The 27895-nt window shown below is 32.3% G+C and overlaps 1 protein-coding gene across 8 annotated transcripts in view; it reads right to left on the bottom strand.

Moving 5' to 3' along the window:
* cadps2 (Ca++-dependent secretion activator 2) overlaps window positions 1-27895 on the bottom strand; it is a 197579-nt gene that overhangs the window by 42861 nt on the left and 126823 nt on the right. For all 8 annotated transcript variants that reach the window (XM_051100201.1, XM_051100202.1, XM_051100197.1 and 5 more), the window contains exons 13-17: window positions 24108-24295; window positions 7710-7811; window positions 3475-3538; window positions 3249-3372; window positions 1639-1742 (exon numbers count right to left, since the gene is read on the bottom strand). In XM_051100201.1, the coding sequence (XP_050956158.1) occupies window positions 1639-1742; window positions 3249-3372; window positions 3475-3538; window positions 7710-7811; window positions 24108-24295 (582 nt within the window). The remainder of the gene's footprint in view (window positions 1-1638; window positions 1743-3248; window positions 3373-3474; window positions 3539-7709; window positions 7812-24107; window positions 24296-27895) is intronic.

Raw genomic sequence — 27895 nt, 5'->3', positions numbered from 1 at the left:
TTTTTTTAACTATCTATGTCAGGGGTATTTCCTCCGAGGAGGCAAGGGAGGCAGTGCCTCCTCAAAATATTGGATGAGGAAAAAATTGTAGTACATCGCCTCCATCGCGATATGATTAGATATGACTAGTTATGATCGGCTGTGATTGGTTTATGTGACCCTTTAACAATGTATAATTTATACATTCAAACTTACAACTACATATTGCAATTAACATTTGTATATTCAGACTCATGAATTAATTTTATGAGTTTTTATGAATTTCTATGAATTTTCAGCATCACTGCTGCAGTCTTCAATCACATGATCCTTCAAAAATCATTCTAATATGCTGATTTGCTAAATATGATAAATTCTTAACATTTCCGTGGAAACCGTGATACATTTTTTTCAAGATTCCTTCATGAATAGAACGTTTTTTTAAATAGATTTTTTTTTGTAACACAAAAACTTTTAATCAATTGAATGCATCCCTGCTGAATAAACGTATTAAAACGTATTGATTTCAGGATCTTTTTAAAAATAATAAAACCTATATATCCAACCTGCTAGTAAAAGCATGCATGATAAAACAAAAGGCTGTCCAAAGAGAAGCAGCCACGTATTTCTTGCTAATGCTAGACAGCACAACACAACACAGCATGAGAGTGAAATATAAGATTCTTACCTCTCTTCCCTAATGCATTTACAAACACAGAAGCAGTAGAGAGAGAGAGAAAAATATGAGACAGACAAATGTTTTCTCCCATTCGTTCGACATATGCATAGTGAACACTGAAACACTGTACACGCTGTATCAGACAAAAATGTTTTACTCCTTGCTTTTACTGTACAAATTGCAAGTGTGAAGATAATTTCACTAATGTAGATCTGCGCGTACCATGCACACACACCTTGATGTTTCCTTAGTGACAGCATGTGGGACATTTGTCTTGTTAGGCGCAAGCGTTTTGGCATCAGTGTCTCTGTCGTCTGTGACAGCTGTTGCAAGCTATCAGCCTAAAAATAGCCTGGTACTTTGCGAGCAGATGTCTACATCTACATTTTTATTTAGTAAAATGATCACGTATCTGTCAACGAAGCCTGAACACCTAGGATTGATCAGTTTCGTTCGATTTTTTATTTTTTTAATGTTGATGTGAGAGCGTTCGCGGGCGCTGGCCCTGTGCAGATGGGCCGTGGGCGTTGTTTTCCTGCGCCGCTACTATGAGCTGGCATTGGACGGGTAAGCTGTCACTCGCTAACAGCTGTTATGGCAACGTGGCGGAGTAAATGGACAGCGAGACGGTAAATGATCACGAGTCTGCTCTGAAATGATCATGCAATACCTTCTGGAGCAACACGCAATGCCAAAAGGCCCGATGATAAACAAAGATTGATTCTCTGTCTACGTGACTGCGGGTTTCTTTGAACATATGTTGTAAAGAGACGTCACAAGATCAATGGCGAATTCATGTTGCTGGTGCGGAATATCACGTTGGATATTGAATATGAGAAACGAGGAATAAAAAGCACTGATACGAAGACATAATAAATGCTTTCTCAGCAGGAAATAGTTTGAACTGAGACAAGATTTCACCGGTTGGTCTTCAAAAAGCAGTAGCAAGACTTTAAGGAGAAATGCTCTGTGGGTTTTACCTCAGAGTGATGCTCGTCGTTCTGTTGTAGCACCTCCATACACAGCTCTCCTAGTCTGATCATGTCCTCCAGCCTTTTCTCCGGAGACGCCTGACTGTTGTCGGCTGAAATACAGACATCACAATATTCACACAAGATGTTAACCACTAAAAACACGTTTATAGGTTAATATCTAAAAGAAATGTATCAAAAGGGCTCAACAATAAGGATTTTGTCAGCCTCACTCAAAAAAATGATTGTGAGCGTGACAATAAACTAACAATAAACTCAATTTTAATTTCAGGTTCAAAACTTCCCAAAACTTGCCCAGATAACAAAAAATAAATAAATAAATAAATAAAAGGTGTCAGTTAAAACAAACCCATTTTGACTGCTGTCACAGAGTTTCCTGTATTATTTTAACTGTACAAACTTCCAATAATAATAATTTTTTGCAATAATTGTTGCAAATGTTCTTTGAAAACATTTTAATTTATTTTAAACCTGCAGTCTGCAACCTGTTTTGGTTAAAAATGATTCGAATCTCATGCATGTTTAAATATGTCATTAACAACTAATTGTTCAGTTCAGTTCCGTACACACTGTGTAGAATTTGTGTAAATGCGGCTGTGACTACCTGTACAGTGTTTCCCACAGGATTTTATGATACTATGGTGGGCGGACCTCGGTCCCTCTAGGGGGGTCCGGGGGCATGCACCCCCTGTAAGAAAATTTTGTACATTTTAAAGTTAAATTCATCTATCTGGTGCACTTTGTGTTTTCAAAAAGAGCTCCAACACAGATTCAGTGTGCAAACTAAACAAAGAAAAAGCTGGTGAACTGACTCGTACTTAAGGTTTAAAGTGGACTCAATCCTCTTTTAGTTGTGATATAGTGGCTCAGTCTAAATTACATTCACTGGTGAATTTGGAAGCCAAACAAATTAGAATATAAGAGCAATAATAAATAAAACCCTTCTTTCTCTGCTAGGATCATTTATAACCGCATTTGGGATCGTTTGAAGCCACATTTAAACTGCATTTTGGAAGTTCAAAATTGGGGGCACCATATCACTCCATTATATGGAGAAAAATGCTTAAATATTTTCCTCAAAAAACATAATTTCTTTACGACTGAAAAAGACATGAACATTGTGGATGACAACGGGGTGAGTAAATTATTTGTAAATTGTTGTTCTGGAAGTGAAGTTCTCCTTTAAGTCTTATTTTGACAAAGTAGTTATAGCTAAATGTGTAAGTTGTTTACTTACATTTTTAATTAGTCTTCCCATTAACACGATTATATTGTTCACTCAAACACACAAGAGGCCGGATTTATCACATAAACCAATCACAGCCGATCATAACTAGTCATATCTAATCATATCGCGATGGAGGCGATGTACTACAATTTTTTCCTCATCCAATATTTTGAGGAGGCACTGCCTCCCTTGCCTCCTCGGAGGAAATGCCCCTGACATAGATAGTTAAAAAAAAGTATGAATTTCTTTCGAACATTAGTGTACTTTTTTGTGCTGGAGCCACTGAAAACACTGCCAGGTGTTTTGGATTTTCATATTTGGAGAAAAAAAATCCTTACTGTTGAGCCCTGAAAAGTATTCTGTGAGAAACCTTCGATCTGGGCATATTCGGTCAGCTGGGAGTAATTGATGAGCGCAGCTTTTTCCAGGCACTTCTGAACTATCTTACGCATCTCCTCAGGTGGGACCGGCGTGGTGATGTCTTTCATCAGAACCTAAGAAAATACTTCTTTATTACACTTTATTACAGTTATTTCATCTCAAGCTGGTACATATATAAGATACAAAGCATGCACAGTTAATTGGCAGACACTCACCCTTTCCAGAAGAGAGAGCGTGGCTTTAAGAGCCCCCTCCGGACGCCCGAAGGGGAAACAGTACCTACGAGCAAGAAGACAAAGGTAAAACTCGAGTGGTAATTAACTGACGGCTTACAAAGAACGAACACCGAGCACAAGCTGAAGGAGTCAGTCGCAAACCGCTGTTTCTCAGCTATCATGGGACAATAATTACATCTCTTAAATAGAGATGTTTTCCAAAGCCCATCGAGGAGGGACAGGTGTCAGCGCGCGTACAGACAAAGCCAGCCGGGATGAATGAAGGCCAAAGGGAAGTGCTTCTCATGAAGGCCTCACACCACAGGTGTGAAAGTGCCCCCCGAACGGCCCTCGACGTGTTTTTTTCGTGCGTGCGGGGCAAGAGGCACACTTACCAAGTGACTCAATAAGCTCTAATCAGCTTGGGTTGGGAACCACGCTTAATCCCCGGAACGCCCTTGTCCATTTGCATAATCCAAGATGTTGTTCGTAGCTTTTGTTTGAGTGGTTTTAGCTGGTTATTAGGTGTCGCTGCAACCGTAAGACTAAAACCCTCTTTACTAGTGTTTCCAGTGCTCTACAGGAGGGCCAGCGGGAGGTCAGTTCAAAACGAGGACCCGTAAGGGAGGAGGTGTGGTAAATGAGTAAAACAAGATGTTATACACTGGTTTTGCTTCAGGAACTAGTTATTACATTTTTATTACAATGTTATTACATTGTCATTACAAGATTGATGGTTTAAAACAATGCTTAGAGGAATAGTTAACCCACAAATGAACATTTGCTGAAAGTTCAAGACATAGATGAGTTTGTCCATCGGGAACAGATTTGGAAAAAATTGATCCATTTGGATGCTCTGCAGTGAATGAGTGCCGTCAGAGAGTCTAAAAAGCTGATAAAAACATGACAGTAATCCACAAGTAATCCACACCACTCCAGTTCATCAGTTAACATAATGAAGTGAAAAGCTGTGTGTTTGTTAGAAACAAATCCATTGTTGAAATGTTTTTTTTTTTTAACTTTCAACCATCGATTCTGACCACAATACTAGTCCATAAGCCATAATAAGACTTTGTCCAGTGAAAAAGTTTATCCAATGTTGTTTTCTCACATCAAAACCTACAAATGTATTTGTTTAGAGCTGTTTTTGACTGTTTTGGTTTGCATATGGTGCTTTATCTGTGCATATTTCTCTTATAATTCACACAAAATGATGAAAATAATATTATTGATTGCAGTTTGAAGTAAAAATGTTATAATGATTGTCTTGATGTACAGTTTTTTGCTTCACAAGATGTTAACTGATGGACTGGAGTTGGGGGATCACTTGTGGATTATTGTGATGTTTTTATCAGATGTTTAGACTCTCATTCTGACGGCACCCATTCACTGCAAAGGATCCATTGTTGAGCAAGAGATGTAATGACAAATTATGAGGACCCATAAGGTGGAGGTGTGATAAAAGAGTACACCAAGATGTTATACAGTGGTGTTTATCTGGTTCAGCTTCAGGAACCAGTTATTACATTGTTATTACATTGTCATTACAAGATTGATGGTTTAAAACAATGATCAAAGGAATAATTCACCCACAAATGAACATTTGCTGAAAATGTACTCACACTCAAGGCATTCAAGATGTAGATGAGTTTGTTCATCAGAACAGATTTGGAGAAATTTAGCCATTTGGATCTTCTGCAGTGAATGGGTGCCGCCAGGGTCTCCAAACAGCTGATAAAAACGTCCACAAGTATCCACACCACTCCAGTCTATCAGTTAAGCTTTGTAAAATGAAAAGCTGTGTGTTTGTAAAAAAAACAAATCCATTGTTAAAATGTTTTTTAATCTTTAAACCACCGATTCTGACAATAATACTAGTCAATTATCCATAATAACACTTTGTCACTTTGACACTTTGCCAGTGAAAAAGTCCATCTAATGTTGTTTTCTCACATCAAAATCCACAAAGTGGTTTTTGACTGTTTATGCTCGTAAATGGTGCTTGGTCTGTGCATATTTCTCTTCTAACTCAGACAAAACTACATTTTCACTGGAGAAAGTAATATTGATTGCAGTTTGAAGTAAAAATGTCTTAATGATTGTCTTCTTTATTATAAACTTACAGTTTTTGCTTCACGAGATGCTAACTGATGGACTGGAGTTGTGTGAATTACTTGTGGATTATTGTGATGGTTTTATCAGATGTTTAGGCTCTCATTCTGACGGCACCCATTCACTGCAGATGATCCATTCTTGAGCAAGTGATGTAATGCTAAATTACAAGGACCCATAATGAGGAGGTGTGGTAAAAGAGTACACCAAGATGTTATACAGTATTTTTTTATCTTGTTTGGCTTCAGGAACCAGTTATTACATTGTTATTACATTGTCATTACAAGACTGATTGTTTAAAACAACGCTTTAAGGAATAATTCACCCACAAATAAACATTTGCTGAAAATGTACTCATACTTAAGGCATTAAAGATGTAGATAGGTACAATTCACCATAACAGATTTAGAAAAATTTTGCCATTTGGATCCTCTGCAGTGAATGGGTGCCGCCAGAGAGTCCAAACAGCTGATAAAAACATCACAATAATCCACAAGTAATCCACACCACTCCAGTCCATCAGTTAATGCTTTGTGAAGTGAAAAGCTGCATGTTTGTTAGAAACAAATCCATTGTTAAGATGTTTTTAACTTTAAATCATCGATTCTGACCACAGTACTAGTCCATAATCCATAATAACGCTTCCTCCAGTGGAAAATGTCCATCCAATGTAGTTTATTCACATTAAAACCCACAAACATGTTTGTTTAGAGCTGTTTTTGCTTGTAAATGGTGCTTGATCTGTGCATATTTCTCATTTAATTTAGACAAAATGATGTTTTCACTGGAGAAAGTAATATTATTGATTGCAGTTTAAAGTAAAAATGTCTTCATGATCGTCTTCTTTATTATAAACTTACAGTTTTTTGCTTCATGAGATGTTAACTGATGGGCTGGAGTTGTGTGGATTACTTGTGGATTATTGTGATGTTTTTATCAGCTTTTTGGGCTCTCTGACGGCACCCATTCACTGCAAATGATCCATTGTTGAGCAAGTGATGTAATGCTAAATTACAAGGACCTATAAGGAGGAGGTGTGGTAAATGAGTAAAGCGAGATGTTATACAATGGTTTTTAAACAGGAACCAGTTATTACATTGTTATTACACTGTAATTACATTGTCATTACAAGATTGATGGTTTAAAACAATGCTTAAAGGAATAATTCACCCACAAATGAACATTAGCTGAAAATGTACACACACTTAGGCCTTATAAGATGTAGATGAGATTGTTCATCAGAACAGATTTGGAGAAATTTTGCCATTTGGTTCCTCTGCAGTGAATGGGTGCCGCAAGAGAGTCCAAACAGCTGATAAAAACATCACAACAATCCACAAGTAATCCACACTCCACACTCCAGTCCATCAATTAACATAATGTGAAGTGAAAAGCTGTGTTTGTTAGAAACAAATCCATTGTTAAGATGTCTTTTTAACTTTAAACCATTGATTCTGACCAAAATACTAGTCCATATTCCATAATAATGCTTTGTCCAGTGAAAAAGTCCATCCAATGTCATTTTCTCAAATCAAAAGCCACAAACACATTTGTTTAGAGCCGTTTTTAACTGTTTAGATTTGAAAATGGTGCTTGATCTGTGCATATTTCACTCCTGATTCAGACAAAACAACTTTTTCTCTGAAGAAAGCAATATTTTTGATTGAGGACTCGTATTTTAGCTTTTTTTTTATAAGCATGCAGCTTTTTGCTTCAAGATGTTCATTGATGGACTGGAGTGGTGTGGGTTACTCGTCAGCTGTTTGGACTCTCATTCTGACGGCACCCATTCACTGCAGAGCACTGGTGAGCCAGTGATGTAATGATAACTTCTCCAAATCTGTTCCTATAAAGAAACAAACTCCTATACATCTTGGAAGGCCTAGAAGCAAATATGTTTTCAAAAAAGCTTTATTTTTGTGTGAACTCTTTCTTTAATATTTAATAATATTATCATTTTGAATGCAAGAACACTATAGGATGAGGCCACAACTTATATTGTGTAAAGCGCTACAATGTGACTTGACTTGATTATATAGTGAGCTATTATTTGGGTTTTGTATTGGTTTCCCATTCTTATTTCTTTATTTCAGGACTGAAGTGGATTCTGGAGCTTGTTTTACCTGAAATGTGTGATCTGCTTCTCTAGTAAAGTCAGCAGTCTGCTCCTGATCTCCTCAAACTCCTCCTTCTCCTGTTCTGTCACGGTGCCCATGCCGTCCGGTCTGCCAAAACAAGGAAACATTCAGTGTTGTGTTTTATTCTTTACAACACCTGTTCATTAATTCCAACTGCCCTTGAATCCTGTGCTTCAGCCTCATAATCAAAAGATTTCTCAAAGATAATTGTCAAGTTTCACAAATATTCCAGCAGTACCAAACAATGCTGTGACTCACATTGAAGGGTTTCACAATCCAAAGCCCTTAAATAAAAGAATTTTTATTGAAAGATCATACAGTCCTCATCAATAGTGACATTAAAACATATTTAAGGCTTAATATTAAAAAGTGTGCATTTTGCACAAGCAGTACTCCAAATAAAGTTTAATTCCAATTTTTTTAAAGTCTTGAGCGATATGTTAGTAAATATGTAGACTTGAACAATACTTAGTATAAAATAAATGCATTTTAATCATTTTTTTTTTTTTTTTTTTACTAGAGTAAATATGTTATGTTTATTTGCTGTTGAATGCAATTATTTTAATAACTGCAGTCTAAATATATATTTTAATTTAACTTTTAATAATTTAATGCGTAACCTCAGAAGATTATATAATTGTACAATCTATTATATAACTGTAAAATATATAATATGTTGTATAATAAAAAATAATTTGAAACTATTAGAAACTTATTTTTGAATTATAACTAATCTCTAATTTTTTTTTTAAGAAAACGATTGTATGAATAATTTGCGGCCTGCTTTCAAATTTTGTTTATTCATTAACACTTGTCTAAATAATGTTAAAGATATAGGATTATTTGAAAATTTTTATTTGAAATAAAATAGCATATTATTAAATGCAAATAAAAAAATCAATGTTGAAAAATTGAATAAATTGACAATTTTAAATGAACAACTTATTTAGAATCTGGTAAATATGCTATATTTATTTGGAATCTTTCAAAGGAATTATTTGAATAATCCGGATCTGAAAAACATATTTTAATTTAATTTAGAAGACATTAAAAAATAAAAAGTAAAATCAGCTTTTATATATATATATATATATATATATATATATATATATATATATATATGGACAGTGTTTTTGCAAAAACAGATAATTCAGTTTTCAAAAATCATGTCTTTTATTATGTGAGCATTTTATTATGTATAATTTTTTGTGTTAGTTAGCTAGTTAGTTAGTTTTTTTTTTTTTTTTGGCTATTTTTACTTAAATCAAAATACCCAACCACAGTTTGATTGAAATTAATTGGAATGCACAAAGAAAAACATTATTTTTGAAAATTCTTAAAAACTGAGTTATCCGTTTTTGCAAAAAAAATAAAAAAATAAAATAAAATAATAATAATAATAATAGTAACTATATATATATATATACACACTACCGTTCAAAAGTTGTTGTTTTTTTTTTTTAAAGAAATTAATACTTTTATTCACCAAGGATGTATTAAGTTAATAATTAAAAGTTTATTAAAAGTTAATAATAAATAATTTACATTGTTATAAAATATTTATAGTTTGAATAAACACTGTACTTTTTAAACTTGTTATTCATGAAAGAATCCTGAAAAAAAAAATTACAGGTTCCAAAAAATATTTGGCAGCACAGCTGTTGATATTATCCAACATTGATCTTTCTAATAATAAATCCACATATTAGAATGATTTCTGAAGGATCATGTGACACTTCAGACTGGAGTAACAGCTGATAAAAATTCAGCTTTTCATCACAGGAATAAATTCTATTTTAAAGTATGTTAAAATAAAAAACATTATTTTATATTGTAAAAACATTTTACAATATTACTGTTTTTTTTTCTATATTTTTAATCAAATAAATGCAGCCTTGATGAGCATAAGAGACTACTTTAAAGACTATTACAAGTCTTACTGACCCCAAACTTTTGAACGGTAGTGTATATATATATATATATAATACATCAGAATAAAATAATACTGATTTTTTATTTTATTTAAATATTTTTAAAATCTTCTAAATGTTATATTTAATTTTTTATGAAATTATTTGAATAATTGGTCTCATATATATATATATATATATATATACACACACATATATACACATGTAATGCTTAATGTAATGTTTAACATCATATATTAAAAATTGTAAATCCAGATTTTACACACACACTCACACTTATATTTTTCATAGTAAATAACATTTCAAATATTTTGAAACTTTAAGAAACTTTTTATTTGAATGTTTAATTTCTGAAATTGTATTTTATTTTTAATTTGAATAAGACTATTGTTTGCTGTCTCTTTTCAAAATTTAGTTTATTCATTAATATTTGTTTGAATAATGTTTGAATAAAAATATAAGATTATCGAGATGTTTAAAAATTACTAAGTAATTAAAATAGAATCAGATAATATTGAATAAAATAAAAAAAGTTTAAAAATTGAATAAACAGATTTTTTACTTTAAATGAAGTTTTTCTAAATGTTATATTTATTTTATTTTGCGTGCATTTATTTGAATAATTTCCGTCTATATTTATCTCTCTCGTTATCTATCTATCAATCTATCTATCTATTAAATAAAACGGTCACAGATTTAAACTAAATAGCTTCTCTCAGTACCACGTAACAACAACAATCAAAAGTAGCCAGCATATGTTCAGCCACTAAGCATTGCACAATTGCACTTTAAGAGCTAAAGTAATCATTGTAAAGTTGAACAATGGGCAGTTTAGTTAGAAGCCATTGTGCCTCGCTATCCAAACCCGCACACTTTCTGAATGGCGCAGCTTAGCGCTGTAGAGAAAGCTCTTTCCTTACACGCAGAGGTAAAGGCAACTTGTAAACCTGTCTGTTCTTCAAATCCCTCTCTCCATTAAATGAAATCCGCCTTTTCTTTTTGACAAGAGCCAGCTAATCCCAGGAGGACACAAAGAGAGGGTGTGAAGAGCGGCAGAAGACGTGTATGTATGTGCGAGCGGGGGGAGAGAGAGAGAGAGAGAGAGAGAGAGAGAGAGAGAGATCAGCGCCTGCAAAAGAAAAGAAAAAATCTCCTTTTTGCATTATGGTAAAGGCTAAGGAGTGTATAAACTCAACATCGACCCTTTAATCTCGGTGTCTTTGTCTGGCGTTCTGTGTAGGCTCATTAGTTCTGAAGGAAGGCCTCTTAGTTTAACTGCTTCTAACAAGAGGCCTGGGAATTGAACTGTTAGCACGAGGGAGAATCGCTCTATAGCGCCGAGTCCATCCTCGTTTGTGGCTCCCAGTACATCGGCAAACCTGCGACTAGCAAAGCCTTACGACTTCAGTCAGTAATTAAGTCTCTCACAATTCACACATCCTCCCATTGACTTGACTATTGCTAAACGAATCCTTCAAACCTTGAAACACATCCAATTCTACCTTACGTAACACTGCATTATTAGTGGCCTTTGCTAAGGAAGGCATCACTTTTGCTGTCATTATTCAGAGATTTACAGTTAGGACGACCTGCTGGCAAGGGGCCAGCGTGAGAGAGTTTGGGGGCGGTTGACTGAATGTCACCGTGTGCTACATTTGTTGATCATATGCCTGTAAAAACACAAACATTTGACTTTTTGGTGACATCTTGTTGAATAACTGAATAAGTTGGTCAAATAAACTTAGTTGACAATAAATTAAGTTGACAATGAAAATTGAATAAGGGGGGGGTGGTGGGGGGGGGGCATTATAAATCAAATAATAATAATAATAATAATAATAATATACTACTACTACCATAAATAATTGTTAAAAATACTTGACAATGAATAATAATAATAATAAAAAACTAAATATATGATAAATGATAAAGGAATAAAAATAAATAATAAAGGAAAAACAGAAAATTATATAATGACATAAAATGGAAATATTAAAATAAAAATTAAATAATAAATGTAAAAATAACATTTAAAAATATTTTTGTTATATATTAAACTATTTTAATTTTTTTTAAATATAACATGTAAAATATGAAAATAAATATTAAAGGTAAAATCGGTTATTTTATTTTATTTTATACAATTGTTATTATATTATTATATTGCAAAAGTAAATGCATATTTGTAAAAAAATAAAAATTAAATAAATAAATAAAAACATTAATAAATACATTTATGTGTGATCCAAAATGTGTAATGAGAAATAGCAGAAATATTAAAAATAAAAAAGTAAAAATAAATAAATAAAAATAATAAAAAACATTTGGTTTTGTATATATAAATAATGATAAAATTTGATGATTAAATACTCGACAATAAATAATGGAAACATTAAAATCAACACAAAATGGAAACATTAAAATAAACATTAAATAATAAATTCAAAATTATTGTATAAAAAATATAGAAAAATAGATAATGACACAAAATAGAAACATTAAGTATTAAATAACATTTAAAAATATTTTCAAATATATAAAAATATATACAATTTTAAAATATAAAATGTAAAATATAAAAATAAATCAGTTAATTTAATTTTATAATATTGCTTTTACATTGCAAAAGTAAATGCATATTCTTTGTAAAAGAAATTCATAACAAATACATTTATGTGTGATGCAAAATGTATAATTAAGAACAGTGAAAATATTAAAACAAACTTTAAACGTAAGAAATTAAGATATAATAAGAAGTACTTGTTTTTGTGAATATATTATATGTAATATTATATATAAATTTAAAATATATAATATATAAATTCATAAATTCATTTCTTTAAAGTTATTTTATTTTTTAATTTTATTATTATCTTGCAAAATAAATGCATATTCTTTGTAATACAAATGCGTAAATTATAATAAATACATGTATGTGTGATGCAAAATGTGTAATGAAAAATAATACAAATATTAAAATAAACTTTAAATGTAAAAACAATGAAAACTAATAAAATGTATTTGCTTTTGTGAATATAAATATTTATAATTTAGTAAAAAAAAAAAACTTTAAATACTTGACAATAAATAATAAAGAATAAATAGAAAACAAGACTTTAAAATGAATCTAAAATAAAATCAAACATAAGAAAACACAAACAATAAAATGAAACACACACACCATGTCAGCCTTAAACGACTTGGGCCACTAAGCAACTACCTAGTTTTCATAGAAGCAAATACCACATTTCTTTCAGAAAATCAAAAAAATGCAGATGTGCTTGTTATTCAAACTGCTTTAATAAGCTGCTTTTGTATGAATGTGTCTGCAAAACTATAAACACAATGCAACAGTAAGTACACAATCCCAACAAGCTCTATTATACTTCAATTCAAAAAGAAGAAAATGCTTGTAAAAATTGCGCTAAAATGGAAAGGATGCGCTCCATCCTCTATGACAGATGGGGTCGGTGTGTATCCGCTCGTATCAAGACCTCACGGACAAGACAGAAGTGACAATCGTAAGGGTGCCGCTCCGGATGCATGTCATGTTTACAGTGAGTAAGCGAGTGTGCCGACTGGTAAATACTCTTGTCACGCGGGGCAGCCAAGCATGACGGACAGGCGAGAGCGGGGCTGGAGCAAGACTGACAGGTGAGAAAGAGGTTAGAGTGTGATTACTGTCACTCTGAGCGAGGGCTCGTCGCTGTCAGTCTTTCCTGGACAGTTCATCTCACACATGAAGCCGCACCTGTCCGTTTCCTCTCGCGTACTTGCTTCTCGGTCTCGAGCCTCGTCGGGCTCAGGGTGCATCTGTCAGTCAAACGCAGGCGATGCTGACTGAAATGTGCCACGAGGATGGATGTCTGCACTGACAAACATGTCTGAAACAAGTCTCAGATCATACATCCTTCACCGTTCAGAAACCATACCATCTTCACCTAAAACCTAACGCTGAATGCTGGGAACACATTTACAAAATCAATGGTTTAGTTTAATGGTTTAGTAAAAGTAAAAATAAATACATTTAAAAAAAAAAAAAAAAAATATATATATATATATATATATATACACATATATATATGAAAAAAATGAACATGTCAGTTTATTAGTCACTACCCATAATATTATTATTATAGTATAATATTATTGCTAGAAAAACTATCAAACAAATATAGTTTTTAATATATAAATAATATGACAATTCCTTTATTTTGTCCATTGTGTGTGTGTGTGTTTATATATATATATATATATATATACATATATATACACACACATACATACATACATACATACATACATACATACACACATAACTTATTCATAAAAATTTCAATTATTTTTTCTACATTAATTCATTAATGTTTCTTTTAAAATATTCTATCTATCTATCTATCTATCTATCTATCTATCTATATATCTATCATGAATAGTATACATATACATATACACATATAAATATGAATATTTAAATACATTTAAAAATACTGCCTTAAAATCTATTGTTTTTTTTTATTATTTGTTGATTATTTGATAAATATGTTTTAACAATAGGAACTACAATATAAAAATAAAACAATATTATTATTGTTAGAAAACAATTAAATATAAAAATAGTATTGAATTTTTACTGTTAAATATCTATCTATCTATCTATCTATCTATATCTATCTAAACAATTTTAAAACATTTTATATATCAATAATATGAATTGTTTTTTCATTTAATTCCATGTATATATAAAGTTTTTAAAGTTTATTTTTTTAAATCATAAATATACATAAACGTTCAAATTTTTTTAATTTATTATTGAATGCTTATTTTAAAATATCTATCTCTCTATCTCTCTGTCTCTATCTATCTATCTGTCTATTTATCTATCGGATCTGTTGTTTTTTTATTATTTACTGATTATGTGATAAGTATGTTTTTATAATAAATAAATAAATAATATTATAGTTATAAAAACAATTTTAAAATATTTTACATATTAATAATATGAATTGTTTTTTTCATTTAATTCCATGTATATATAAAGTTTTTAAAGTTTATTTTTTTTAAATCATAAATATACATAAACGTTCAATTTTTTTTATTTATTATTGAATGCTTATTTTAAAATATCTATCTCTCTATCTCTATCTCTCTGTCTCTATCTATCTATCTATCTATCTATCTATCTATCTATCTATCTATCTATCTATCTATCTATCTATCGGATCTGTTGTTTTATTTATTATTTACTGATTATGTGATAAGTATGTTTTTATAATAAATAAATAAATAATATTATAGTTATAAAAACAATTTTAAAATATTTTATATATTAATAATATGAATTGTTTTTTTTTCATTTAATTCCATATATATATATATATATAAAGTTTTTAAATTTACATTTTTAAAATCATAAATATTCATAAACATGTTCAATTTAATTTTTTTTTACATTTGTTATTGAATGTTTATTTTAAAATATCTATCATCTCTCTCTCCCTCTATCTATCGAATCCGTTGTCTTTTTTTATTATTTACTGATTATCTGATAAGTGTTTTAATAATAAATAAATAAATATAAAAAATGATTAATATTATAGTTATAAAAACTTTAAAATATTTTATACATAAATAATATGATTTGTTTTTTTAATTTAATTCCATATACATATACATATATATATATATATATATATATATAAAGTTTTTAAATGTATATTTTTTCAAATCATCAATATTCATGTTAAATTTAATAAATTTTTTATATTTATTTTATATTTATTATTGAACGTAATCTATCTATGTATATATCTATGTATCTATCTATCTATAAAATCTGTTGTTTTTTAATATTTACTGATTATTTGAAAAATGTTTAAAAAATATGAACTATAATATAAAAATAAAAATGAATAATATTATTGTTAACAAACTATATGACGTCTGATGAGGGCCTGGATAATGGCCGAAATGTCATTTTAATCAATAAAGGTCAATTTCTACAAGTGTCTGTGCTGCACCTTTTCTAACCGACATAACATAAATTAAAAAACATATATATTTTTTGTATATAAATTATGTGATTTGATTTTTTCATTCAATTCCACCATTTTTCATAGTTTTTTTGTGACTGTAGTTCAAACACACCATCTACATATGGCTTATAACTCTTTACTGACAATTTTTCTGAAATCCCTATGAAGAAAATGAATTCCTGGAAGCAAACCTGCAGAGTAGTTTGTGGTTTCTGTTGTGATCTACTAGAATCAGTGGGTGGAAGATCAGAAATAAAGCTGTCATGAAATGAAGATAAAGAAGATGGCAACTCTAAGACATTTTCTTCCCATGTCTGGAGCTGCACACGTACCGTGAGCAAGGCTGCACTGTCACTAGCACTCTTTGAGTTATTGACTGTGTGTTAGATCAGTTGAGCGGATGCATTCTCATCTCAGCTGAAGATTCGAGGTTGTCTGGACCAGTGTTGAGGCCAGTGTTATTTTCCAGCTGCGCACAAGTTAAAAAACCTTGAAGGTCCTCACACCAGATTAAAATGATCTCATTTGCAGACATCAGCCTTTCTTTTTACTAGTTTTGGCTATTTGTAGTTTTTGCTATTTCTTAAAACGACATAATAGCACAAAAACTAAAGTAAAAAAAAAAAGTGTAAACTCACAGTTCTGAACTATGAGATATAAAATCAAATTTCTGAGAGAAAAAGGCAAAACTGTGAGATACATGAGAAAAAAAGTCAGAACTGTGAGGAAAGAAGTCACTTCCCATGTAGGAAACAAAAAATAGAAACTGTGAATTGCGAGATGTAAACTCAGAATTGTGAGAAAAAAAAAATTATTTTCATTTTTCATGCAATTCTGAGGGAAAAAAAAGTCAGAAGCAGAATTCTGAACAGCAGGTTAAAAATAGCAAATAGTGAGTTAAAAAGTCACAATTATTTTCTTTGTGTATTCTGTGGCATAAGCAAACTTCCATATATATTTTTTTAATATAAAAACAATTTTGTTTATTTCTTTACTTATTTATTTGCAAGATACTTGCAATTTTTTAAAATCTCAGTTCAGACTATTCTTCTCACAATTCTGAGCCAGATTTACATAATATAAACTCACAGTTCTGAGAAAAAAGTCCGAACTGCAAAACATAAAATTACAATTCTGAGAGGAAAAAGCAAAAGTGTAAGTTTAAACTCGCATGTGTGAGAAAAAAAGTCAGAATTGTGAGGAAAAAAATGCACTTCCTGTATAATAAAAATTGCAAATTGTGAGATGTAAATTCTGAATTTTGAGAAAAAAATGTATTTGCAGTTGAGGGAAAAAAGTCTGAGCTGCGCAATATAAACTCATACATAACTCACATTATGTAAACAAGTACAAATTTCCATATTTACAAAAAATATAAAAACAATTAATTAATTTATTTGCAAGGTATTTGCAATTTTTTAAATCTCAGTTCAGACTATTTTTCTCACAATTCTAAGTCAAAATTGCAAATCATAAACGTGCAGTTCTGAAAAAAAGTCCAAATTGTGAGTAATAAAATTGCAAAAAGGAAAAGGCAAACTCATGTGTGAGAAAAAAAAATCAGAATTGTGAGGCTGAAAATGCAGTTCCCGTGGAGGAAACAAAAAATAAAAACGGCGAACTGTGAGATGTAAATTAAGAATTGTAAAGAAAAAAAAAATTCAGAATAGCGGGATATAAACTTAGAATTGTGAACAGTGAGTTAAAAATAGTGAATACTGAGTTAAAAAGTTGCAATTATCTCTCTTTTTTTGTATTCTGTGGCGGAAAAGACTTTTTTAAATATAAAAACAACTTATTTATTTATCTGCAAGGTATTTGCGATTTTTTAAAATCTCATATTAGACTATTTTTCTCACTATGAGTGACAATTGCAAAATATAAGTTCTAGTTCTGAGAAAAAAATCTAAACTGCGAAACATAAAATTGCAATTGAGAGGAAAAGGCAAAAATGTGAGTTATAAACTCACATGTGTGAAAAAAAAAGTCAGAATTGTGAGGGAAAAAAGTCACTTCCCATGGAGGATGCAAAAAAAAAATTTTAATTGCGAGATGTAATTTCCAAATTGTGAGAAAAAAAAAAAAAAAAAAAAAAAAAAAAAAAATCGCATTTTTCATGCAATTCCGAGGAAAAAAAGTCAAAATTGTGCAATATAAACTCAGAATTGCGAACAGAGAGGTAAAAATAGTGAATACTGAGTTAAAAAGTCACAATTATCTTTTTTTTTTGTATTCTGTGGCAGAAAAAAAATTCCATATTTTTTTAAAATATAAAAACAATTTATTTATTTATTTATCTGCAAGGTATTTGAGATTTTTTAAAATCTCATTTCAGACTATTTTTCTCACTATGAGTGACAATTGCAAAATATAAGTTCTAGTTCTGACAAAAAAGTCTAAACGGCGAAATATAAAAATGCAATTCTGAGGAAAAAAGGCAAAAACGTGAGTTATAAACAGACTATTTTTCTCACTATGAGACAGAACTGCAAAATATAAATTCTATAAAAAAAAATATAAAGTTGCAATTCTGAGAGGAAAAGGCAAAATGTGAGTTATAAACTCACGTGTAAGAAAAAAAAAGTCAGAATTCCGAGGAAAAAAGTCACTTCCCGTGGAGGAAACAAAACATAAAAATTGTTAACTGCGAGATGTAAAATCCGAATTGTGAGAAAAAAAAAATAAAAATTGCATTTAAATCTCATTTCAGACAATTTTTCTTACAATGAGGCAGAACTGCAAAATAAAGTTCTACTTCTGAGGAAAAAAGTCTAAACGGTGAAATATAAAATCGCAATTCTGAGGGAAAAAAAGGTAAAAACTGTGCAATATAAACTCAGAATTGCGAACAGAGAGTTAAAAATAGTGTATACCGAGTTAAAAAGTCACAACTATCTTGTTTTTTTTTGTATTCTGTGGCAGAAAAAAAAATCCATATTTTTTAAAATATAAAAACAACTTATTTATTTATTTGCAAGGTATTTGCAATTTTTAAAATCTCATTTCAGACCATTTTTCTTACTATGAGTCAGAATAGCAAAATATAAGTTCTACTTCTGAGAAAGAAAAAAAAAGTATAAAATTGCAATTCTGAATAAAAAAAAATCAAAACTGTGCAATATGAACTGTGAATTATGAACAGAGAGTTAAAAATAGTGAATATTGAATTAAAAAGTCAACTTTTTGTGCTTTTTCTCTACACTCTACAGTATATATTTTCCCATGAACCCTCTCTGTAGGCTTCACAGCTGAACTGTCATTATTCAAATGACACCTCCTCCAACAAAAAGCTACTCATGCCAATTTTCCTCATTTGTAACTGGTGATTAGCTAGAGAGGCTAATCATTACTGTTCCTAATTGACTAAATAAGCCATCAAAGAGAGGGAGCACATCCGTGTGTATTTAACATCTAATAAGTCAATTGACGGGTGATTCGAGGTAAGTGGAAAACGAACAGCTTTCGCTGTACGCTAAACACAAAGGATTTCACCAACAAGTGGACAAGGGACATTGCTCATACCCCGAGCCGCATTCAGTCCTCTCACCGCATTTCAATCCGTCTAAAAGTAATGTCAAACCGTCAATAATTCACACAATCAATTACAGAAAACAAGCCCGTAATATGAAAATCTGATCCTCCGAGGCCTTATGAAAGAGAAATTATTAAAATGTAGAAGCAACACAAATGGACTCCGTAATTACGGTTTAATTGCTTTGCGTTTTGAGATAATGGGGAGCCATTAATTAATTTGCCAAGCAGACGCTCACAGTCTCTCTTTGAGTGAATCGGGAACATGGCTGCCACGCTGAGCGCCTCCCGAGTGATTAAAGAAATTCTTCTGTCTTGTCGTTCCTTTTGTATGCACACCCATTATGTGCGGACAAAAGCCATTCAGAGTGTTTTTTTTTTTTTTGTGATCTATCAAACATGTGGGACTTCTCATTTGTACAACACAAATGAAATCCTTGATTTCAAACACTTAATACGTGAGAATTCAAAATGCACAACCTCCATGGAAAGCAAATGTTCCTTGCTGTTTGAAAGGGCTATAGGACGTTGCTAAAGTGCTTGTTTTCATACAGAAATTATAAAGGAACATCTTTTTTGCATTCGATCAGGTGCTTGCATTTTTAAAAATCCTTTTCATAACAATGAACATATGAAATGTTGCCCTCAATAAAATGTATACACTATGCGCACACACGCAGACACACATACATTTTCTACTATTCCGTATGAAATGTAATTATCACATCTAAATAAAAAAATCAATTAGTAAATATTCATGTACATATGCAAGTTACTTCTAAAAGTAATCTATTACAATATTGCGTTACTAAGTAACTAATTGCATTACGTAGTTACTCTTTATTGAAAATAATGCATTTCATTGCTTTTGCATTACTTTTTGTCTGGTTTGCTTATTTGTTTTTTAATAACAAAAACCTCTAAAGTTATATTTTTTTTTCAACTGTAAAGGCCCTTTCATACCAAAAGGAAAACAAAGCACCTTGCATTACTTATTTGAAAAAGTAACTCAGATATTTTATTGTACATTTAAAAGTAATGCTTTACTTCACTAGGTACTTTAAAAAAGTAATCTGATTACATAACGCTCCCCAACAATTTATTTCAGATATTTAATTGTAAATTTAAAAGTAATGTTACTTTACTAGTTACATGAAAAAAGTAATCTGATTACGTAACTCATGTAACCCCAACACTGTGTGTGTGTAAATATATTTAGATATTGTAAATATATTTAGATATTTTATTGTATATTTAAAAGTAATGTGTTAATTTACTAGTTACATGAAAAAAGTAATCTGATTGTGTAACTTGCATTACTTGTAATGTTTTCCCCAACACTACATACATTAGGTGTGTAATGGTACATGTATTTGGTTCAGTACTAGGGGTGTGACGAGACACTTATCCCACGAGATGAGACGAGACATGAGACTGGGTTCACAAGAACGAGACAAGACGAGACAAGACAAGATTTTTAATCTTTTCTTAAAGGGGTCATCGGGTGCCCATTTTCCACAAGTTGATATGATTCTTTAGGGTCTTAATGAAAAGTCTATAATATACTTTGGTTAAAAATTCTCAATGGTAGTGTAAAACAACACCCTTTTTACCTTGTCAAAATCAGCTCTGCTTGCTCTGCCCCGCCCCTCTCTTCTCTCTGTGGAGTGACGAGCCTGTTTACTTTAGCCGCATTTAGCTGCGTTTAGCCGCAAAACTTGCTAAATAGCACTTTATTATGAAATCTGAGGTAAGATGCTAATGTCAATCAACTATCATGGGAGCGGTCTCTGTGGGTGTGACACCATAACCACAGGCATTTGAGAACGGCTTGATCTGAAAAGGGAATATTATTTTTACAGATTAATTAAAAACGACATGGATTTTTATCATTATAGGGTAGATTTGTACATACACTGCCAACACACATTAATGTTCAAACAACATGTAAAAGTGAACTTAGCCTCCGATGACCCCTTTAAGAAATCCTCAATGATTAAATATATAGGAAAAATAGTCTTTTATTCAACCGAAAAAGACAAATGCAAAAAACAATGTAGATGCATTTTGAACTTTAAGATATTAAACTTCCATTTTAATGATTTATATGCAGTAATAAACAGCATTTAAACAAGAGCTTCATGATTCTGGATGAATTGAGAATCCCAGTTGTTTTTAATAAATTGGAGACTATGATTCTCTCACGATTCTGGAGAAAAAAAGATTAGAAAACTAAACAAAATAACGTAATTTACTAGTGATTCTGACAAACTGTTAATTGCTACAGTCTTTACTGGTAAATTACAGTTATGAGATCATGTGTGAATAGGACATTTTCAAATATACTGGTAAATCTGTTCCGGCAATTTACCAGTAAGGGTAGCTGTAACATTACCAGTAAATTGCCGGAATACTGCTGTGTGTGAACACGGAATGATTACCGGTTTGAGTACGTAAAATGCACTGACAAATAAAATCTGCTTTGGTTCAAATTGGCCAATCATAACGTTCTTATGGAGCGCTTTGCTGCTTGTTTAAATTAGTTTTTCAATGTAAATATGCGCTTGATGGACATCTTTGACCATTGCATCTCCTCTCGCAGCTGTTTCAAGTGTTGCGTTCGAGACTTATTTCTCATTCATCAGCACTGTGGCTCTGCAGTTGGATACTATAATGCGCGTCCCGGGAGTATAAAAGCAAAAAACGCGTTCTGTTTGATCATCCCCTTATGCCGGTCACTATACTTTGTTGTCAAATTGGACAGATAGTGAAACTAAAGCATTTCTGCTGACATCACGTAATTTACCGGCATGTTGGTGCTGTTGTGTGAATGGTCAATTAGCATTAAAAAGCCAGAACACCGTTGCCTGTGTGAACAGCATATTTCTGTATTTACCGGTATTGCCGGTAAATACACAAGTTACCGGGATTGCTGTGTCAAAGGGGCTCTTGTCTCACTTCATTAGGACTTGTTTGACTATTGAAATCTCCTGAATGAATGATTCAATAACACTTTTTTTTAAACGAGAAGTTGTTGCCACCTCCTGGCGGAAGAGGATAACCGTTATAATTCATACAAGTAGACAATAAGTGTTTATACCCAAACTATAAACTTTTATCCCAGTACTTCTATTATTTAAATGTCTGTAACACAGAAATAATGATTATAATGTGGTTGAAAAGACAGTTTGTGTTGTTTTTTCTGCATTCACATTTACTCCGACCCTCTGATTCATTAGCATGGGCAGCGACAAAACGTGTTTCTCACGCTCCACTGACACTCGCGATATGAAACAGTCGTAATAGACATAGCTAAATGGTTGTCATTCAGGAATAAGATCGAGAGGGTGTTTGAATCGAGATCTCGATATTTTAAGGATTAATCGTGCAGCTCTAATGTAAACACTGCAAAATGTTTTGCGAGGATATCATGCCACGAGATCCCGAACCCGATCCCTATTCAGTACGCACATTAAATGGCGTTTTGACAGTCTTTCATATGGCATGACAGACTGCTGTATAAAAGCCACGGAGAGCTGCTTCTGGGATGGTTCGGAAATGGTATAAACACTAGCACTGACTAGAGTGGATGCGATCAGCTCCGGTGGCCGCGTCAGAGCTGTTAACGCGCCGCAGACTTTTGCAGTGTGTTAATGTTAATAATCCCTTAATGGCAGCGTGAGTGAATGCGATCATTCTTTCCTCTCTACTACTAATATTAACGCGAATAAAAATGAATCAACACCTCTCACCTTATGTAATCGCTCAGTGTTTCAACACAACAAAACAGCACGGAAATAAAACGTCACGTAGCATTTCATTTACCTGAGGCAAGTCATCAGTGTCCACTGTTTGTTAGTTTACTAGAGAAATGAAGTCTAGAGAAGAGCATTTCACAAAATATTACACTAAATACTCATTACATTGTACTTTACCGCTTAGTCTTAATTAATTAATGTATGTTTAAATGAATCTGTTACGAAACATGTTATGACAGCCACTGTGTAATTGAATATATTTTAACAAATAGAATTTTTATGATTTATGAGTTAATTTAAAAACTACATTATGTGCAATTTACACGTTTGCATCCATTTTAAAGTTAAGTGTTGATTATTGTATATAAAAATAAATAGTAATTAAATTTAAGTTTGGGTTAAGATGTTAATTTAAGGTTACCTTATAATATAAAAGTGCTCCCTATAGTTTAAAGCATAAGCTGAAGTAGATTATCACTAAGAAAATGTTAATTATAACTGAATGTATTTAAAGAAAGAGCAACTTGTTCAGTAAATCACTGTTTATTAAAAAAAAAAAAAAATTCTCCCTGCTGTACCGAAATCATACCAAACCATGACGTTAAAACCAAGGTATGTATTGAACCGTCATATTTGTGTACCATTACACCTCTAATATAGCACTGTGTGTGTGTGTGCGTACATATAATGTATAGAAATGATATATTGAAATTAAATATATGATGATGTGTATATACACATGTATATATAACACAAATAATATATCACCACCACTTACAAGTAAAAACGTTTGTAAAAATGTGACACTATTTGTAAAACTGATTTAGCAAAATATAAACTCACAGTTCAGAGAAAGAAGTCTGAGCTGTAAGATATACACTTGCAATTCTGAGGAAGAAAAGCCCAAACTCACGTGCAAGAATTTCAAAAAAACAGTAATGCACAAAACTAGCGTTGCCAAGGTCATGGGTTCTGTTCCCAGGAATAGCAAGGAGTGGTAAAAATGTGTACCTTGAATGCAGTCAAAGGCACTGTGGATAAAAGCGTGTGCCAAATACATACATGTACATTTAATGTCAATGAACGGTTGCACAAAATATCCCGGCGTTCATAAACCTACTGTAATACCTGTTTCCGTGGACATGTGAGGCACAGAAGGCATAGCTGTAGTGGAGGAGGGTCGGGTCCACCAGGGCGTTGTTATCTGAGAAATCCATCAGGTCTTTCAGGTAGCAGAGGTGACGATGACAGCCCCTCACCCCATATCGAGCACAGTACTCATCCAGAACAAACACCTGGCCTGGGCTGAACCAACCCTGAAACACAACAACAGGATCAGAATTAAACACATGCACTATAAACATGCAATTAGCTGACCTCAGCCATTCCTGACCTTCTTTGGACTATTTATACTATATTATACTATACAAACAAAAAATGTTTGTTGCAGTTAGTTATTAGTCAACATCTGGTGTTCGTGCTTGATTCGAAAACATAAGTTTAATAATAACACTTTACAAAAAGGTGTCATTTGCTAACATTAATGTATTAACTAACATGAACAAACAATGAACAATACATTTATTACAGTATTTATTCATCTTTGTTAGGGAGTAGTTCACTTCCAGAACAAAAATTTACAGATAATGTACTCACCCCTTGTCATCCAAGACGTTCATGTCTCTCTTTCTTCAGTTGTAAAGAAATTATGTTTTTTGAGGAAAACATTTCAGGATTCCTCTCCATATAATGGACTTTTATGGTGCCCCCAAGTTTTAACTTCCAAAATGCTGTTTAAACCCAGCTTCAATATTGAAACAATTTGTCATTTTCTTAAAAAATGTACAGTTTATACACTTTTCAACCTCAAATGCTTGTCTTGTCTAGGTCTGCGTTCAATACAGTTGGGGCATGTCGAAAAAGTCCCATGTCATTTTCTCCTCCAACTGCAAAATCGTCCTACATCGCTGCAGAAGCACCGACCCAGTGTTTACAAAGTGAACGTGCAAAGAAGTTCAAACGCCCTGGACAAAAAAAAGATAAAACAGCGATGTAGGATGATTTTTGAAGTTGGAGGAGAAAATGAGATGGGGTTTTTTGACATACCCTAACTGTCTTGAACCGGAAAAAGCAGAGTTCATGCAGAGCTAGATAAGACGAGCGTTTGAGGTTAAAAAGTATATAGTAGTAATTTTTTTTTAGAAAATAACTGATCACTTGCTTGGGATTGTTTAGAGCCCTTTGAGCATGCATTTAAACTGCATTTTGGAAGTTCAAACTCGGGGCACCATAGAAGTCCATTAAATGGAAAAAATTCTTAAATGATTTCCTCAAAAAACATAATTTCTTAACGACTGAAGAAAGACATGAACTTCTTGGATGACAAAGGGGTGAGTAAATTTTCTGTAAATTTTTGTTCTGGAAGTGAACTACTCCTTTGATAATGCATTAGTAAATGTTGAAATTAATGTTAACTAAGATGAATAAATGCTGTAGAAGTATTGTTCACTCTTAATTCATGTTAACTAACGTAGTTAACTAATGCTAACTAATGAACCTTATTGTAAAGTGTTACCAGTTTAGTTAAATTGCAAATTTAAGTTATCTCATCAAATTTTAATTGTAAATAATGTAAAATCACGTAAATAAATTATAAATAAGTATATTAAAAATACTTAATAGGTAATAATACTTAATAAGTAAATGCATAGTGTATATATAAGTGGGTGCTCTAAAATGAGGAGGTCCTTTTTTTTTTTTTTTTTAATCAAATGTAAATTCATATCCTATTTCCTGGTTAAATAAACATTACTTACATTATCAGAAAAATAAAAAACACAGTTATATTTTATATTTTCACATTAACAATGTAATCAATATTATATTTATTAAAGCCAAGTATGAATCTCATCAGGTTAGTGTTTTTTAAAGGGGTCATCGGATGCCCATTTTCCACAAGTTGATATGATTCTTTAGGGTCTTAATGAAAAGTCTCTAATATACTTTCGTTAAAAATTCTCAATGGTTGTGTAAAACAACACCCTTTTTACCTAGTCAAAATCAGCTCTGCAAAAATCATCCCATTCTCAGGGATTGTTCCTTTAAATGCAACTGAGCTCTGCTCACCCCGCTCCTCTCTTCTCTCTGTGGAGTGACGAGCCTGTTTACTTTAGCCGCATTTAGCCGCTAAACTTGCTAACTAGCATGTTATTAGGAAAGGTGATTGCAGAGATTCATAATAAACCCCTGATACTCATTTCTGCTGTAAGTGAAGCTGGATCACAAATGATTTGCGCAAACATAGATGCTTTTATGTAGATCAGGAGGCGCATTCCCTTCACAAACAAACATAATCCACTGCATCTTCAGCGGCTCAGACGTCGGGAGTAAATGACGACCACTATGTTCATTATTACATCCAGGAGGTCGGACTGTTACAGCTGATCTGAGGTAAAACGCTCATGTCAATCACCTATCGTGGGAGTGGCTTCTGTCGGTCTGACGCCACAACGACAGGCATCTGAGAATGGTTTGATTTGAAAAAGGGGATATTAATTTTACAGATTAATTAAAAACCACTGCATGGATTGTTATCATTATAGGGTAGATTTGTACATAAACTGCTAACACACATTAATGTTCAAACAACATGAAAAAGTGAACTTTGCATCCGATGACTCCTTTAAGCATTTTACATTTATTCCAAAATAATAACTCAAGGCAGTAACAATTTAAACAACATATTTTATTTGTGAACTTATGTTCAGCTATTCCTTTCAATAGTTAACTTTGAACTATTTTTGAATTTTTCGGATCATCAGTCATCAAAGCTTGGTAAACACTGGTCACAGATTTACTTTAAATTTCACAAAGCTGATTACTCACTAAAAACTTCCAGAGATCATGTTTTCATGCCATTTTTAAGTCTTATTTTGATGTAACAAAGTGTGTGAGTTGTTTACTTACTTTTTTAAATTACTCTTCTCATTAACTCCATTATGTTGTTAATTCGGAAACGTGCACATAAACACAAGAGGAGGGATTTATTACATGAACGAATCACCAGTCACACCCAATCATATCATGATCGAGGTATTCATTCTCAATTACCCCCCCACCAAAATCACCGCATGCTTTAGCGCATCTGTTAAAACTCAGTGGGCTCAGGGATGGGACTCCCGCTGTAACTTTACCTGCTGGTGTCACTATTAGACAATGTCTCTTTAGAAAAACAAACGATTTATACACTTTTTAATGTTGTGTTTTGTAATATTTGCATTGTTTTATTTCCGTAGTTTCTTTTTAGTTGCCCCCCCCCCCCAAAATATGTTCATCTGTTTACTCAGGTAAAAACATGTCAGTTACATAAGCTTCAGACTATCATTCTTCCAACAAAAAAACTCAAGAAAGTCTTTTAACTAGCATTTGGTGCTTATTTTGGTGTCTACATGGGCCTTGAATACATGCCATTTAATAAAGCCATAAAACATACACATTCTCTGAATCTGAAGGCCAGAAGCAACAAGTAGCACAGCAAACAGTGAAGAAAAAGTTTCTAAAATGCCGCCGGCTCTGCTCGACCCCTGCAGGACCTCTACGAAGTCACGACATTCGGCGCACTTACCTACTGTAGTTTCTCCTCAACAACAGTGCTACGCTAATTGAACACGAAGTGTCTAATTTCAGCACGCCTCTCATTTCACGCCAAGACACACAAAAAACAAAAACCGCAGCGTGCGAGACGAGCTCTTCCAAAAAAATATTGTTAAAAACACCCCGTCTATTTCCAACATTTAAACAAACGAGTGCAAGGTTAAGTGCAAACAATTAATTCATAGGCAGAAAAGTCACACATAATGCGGGCGGGTGGAGATCGCCGTGAGGCTCCTGTTGCATTCATTAGCTCATTCATCCCT

The sequence above is a fragment of the Labeo rohita genome, chromosome 25 (assembly GCF_022985175.1).
Source record: "Labeo rohita strain BAU-BD-2019 chromosome 25, IGBB_LRoh.1.0, whole genome shotgun sequence".
In the NCBI taxonomy this organism is placed as follows: Eukaryota; Metazoa; Chordata; class Actinopteri; order Cypriniformes; family Cyprinidae; genus Labeo; species Labeo rohita.
Note: the sequence above shows the minus strand (reverse complement) of the source record. Positions and strands in the feature narration are given on the sequence as shown.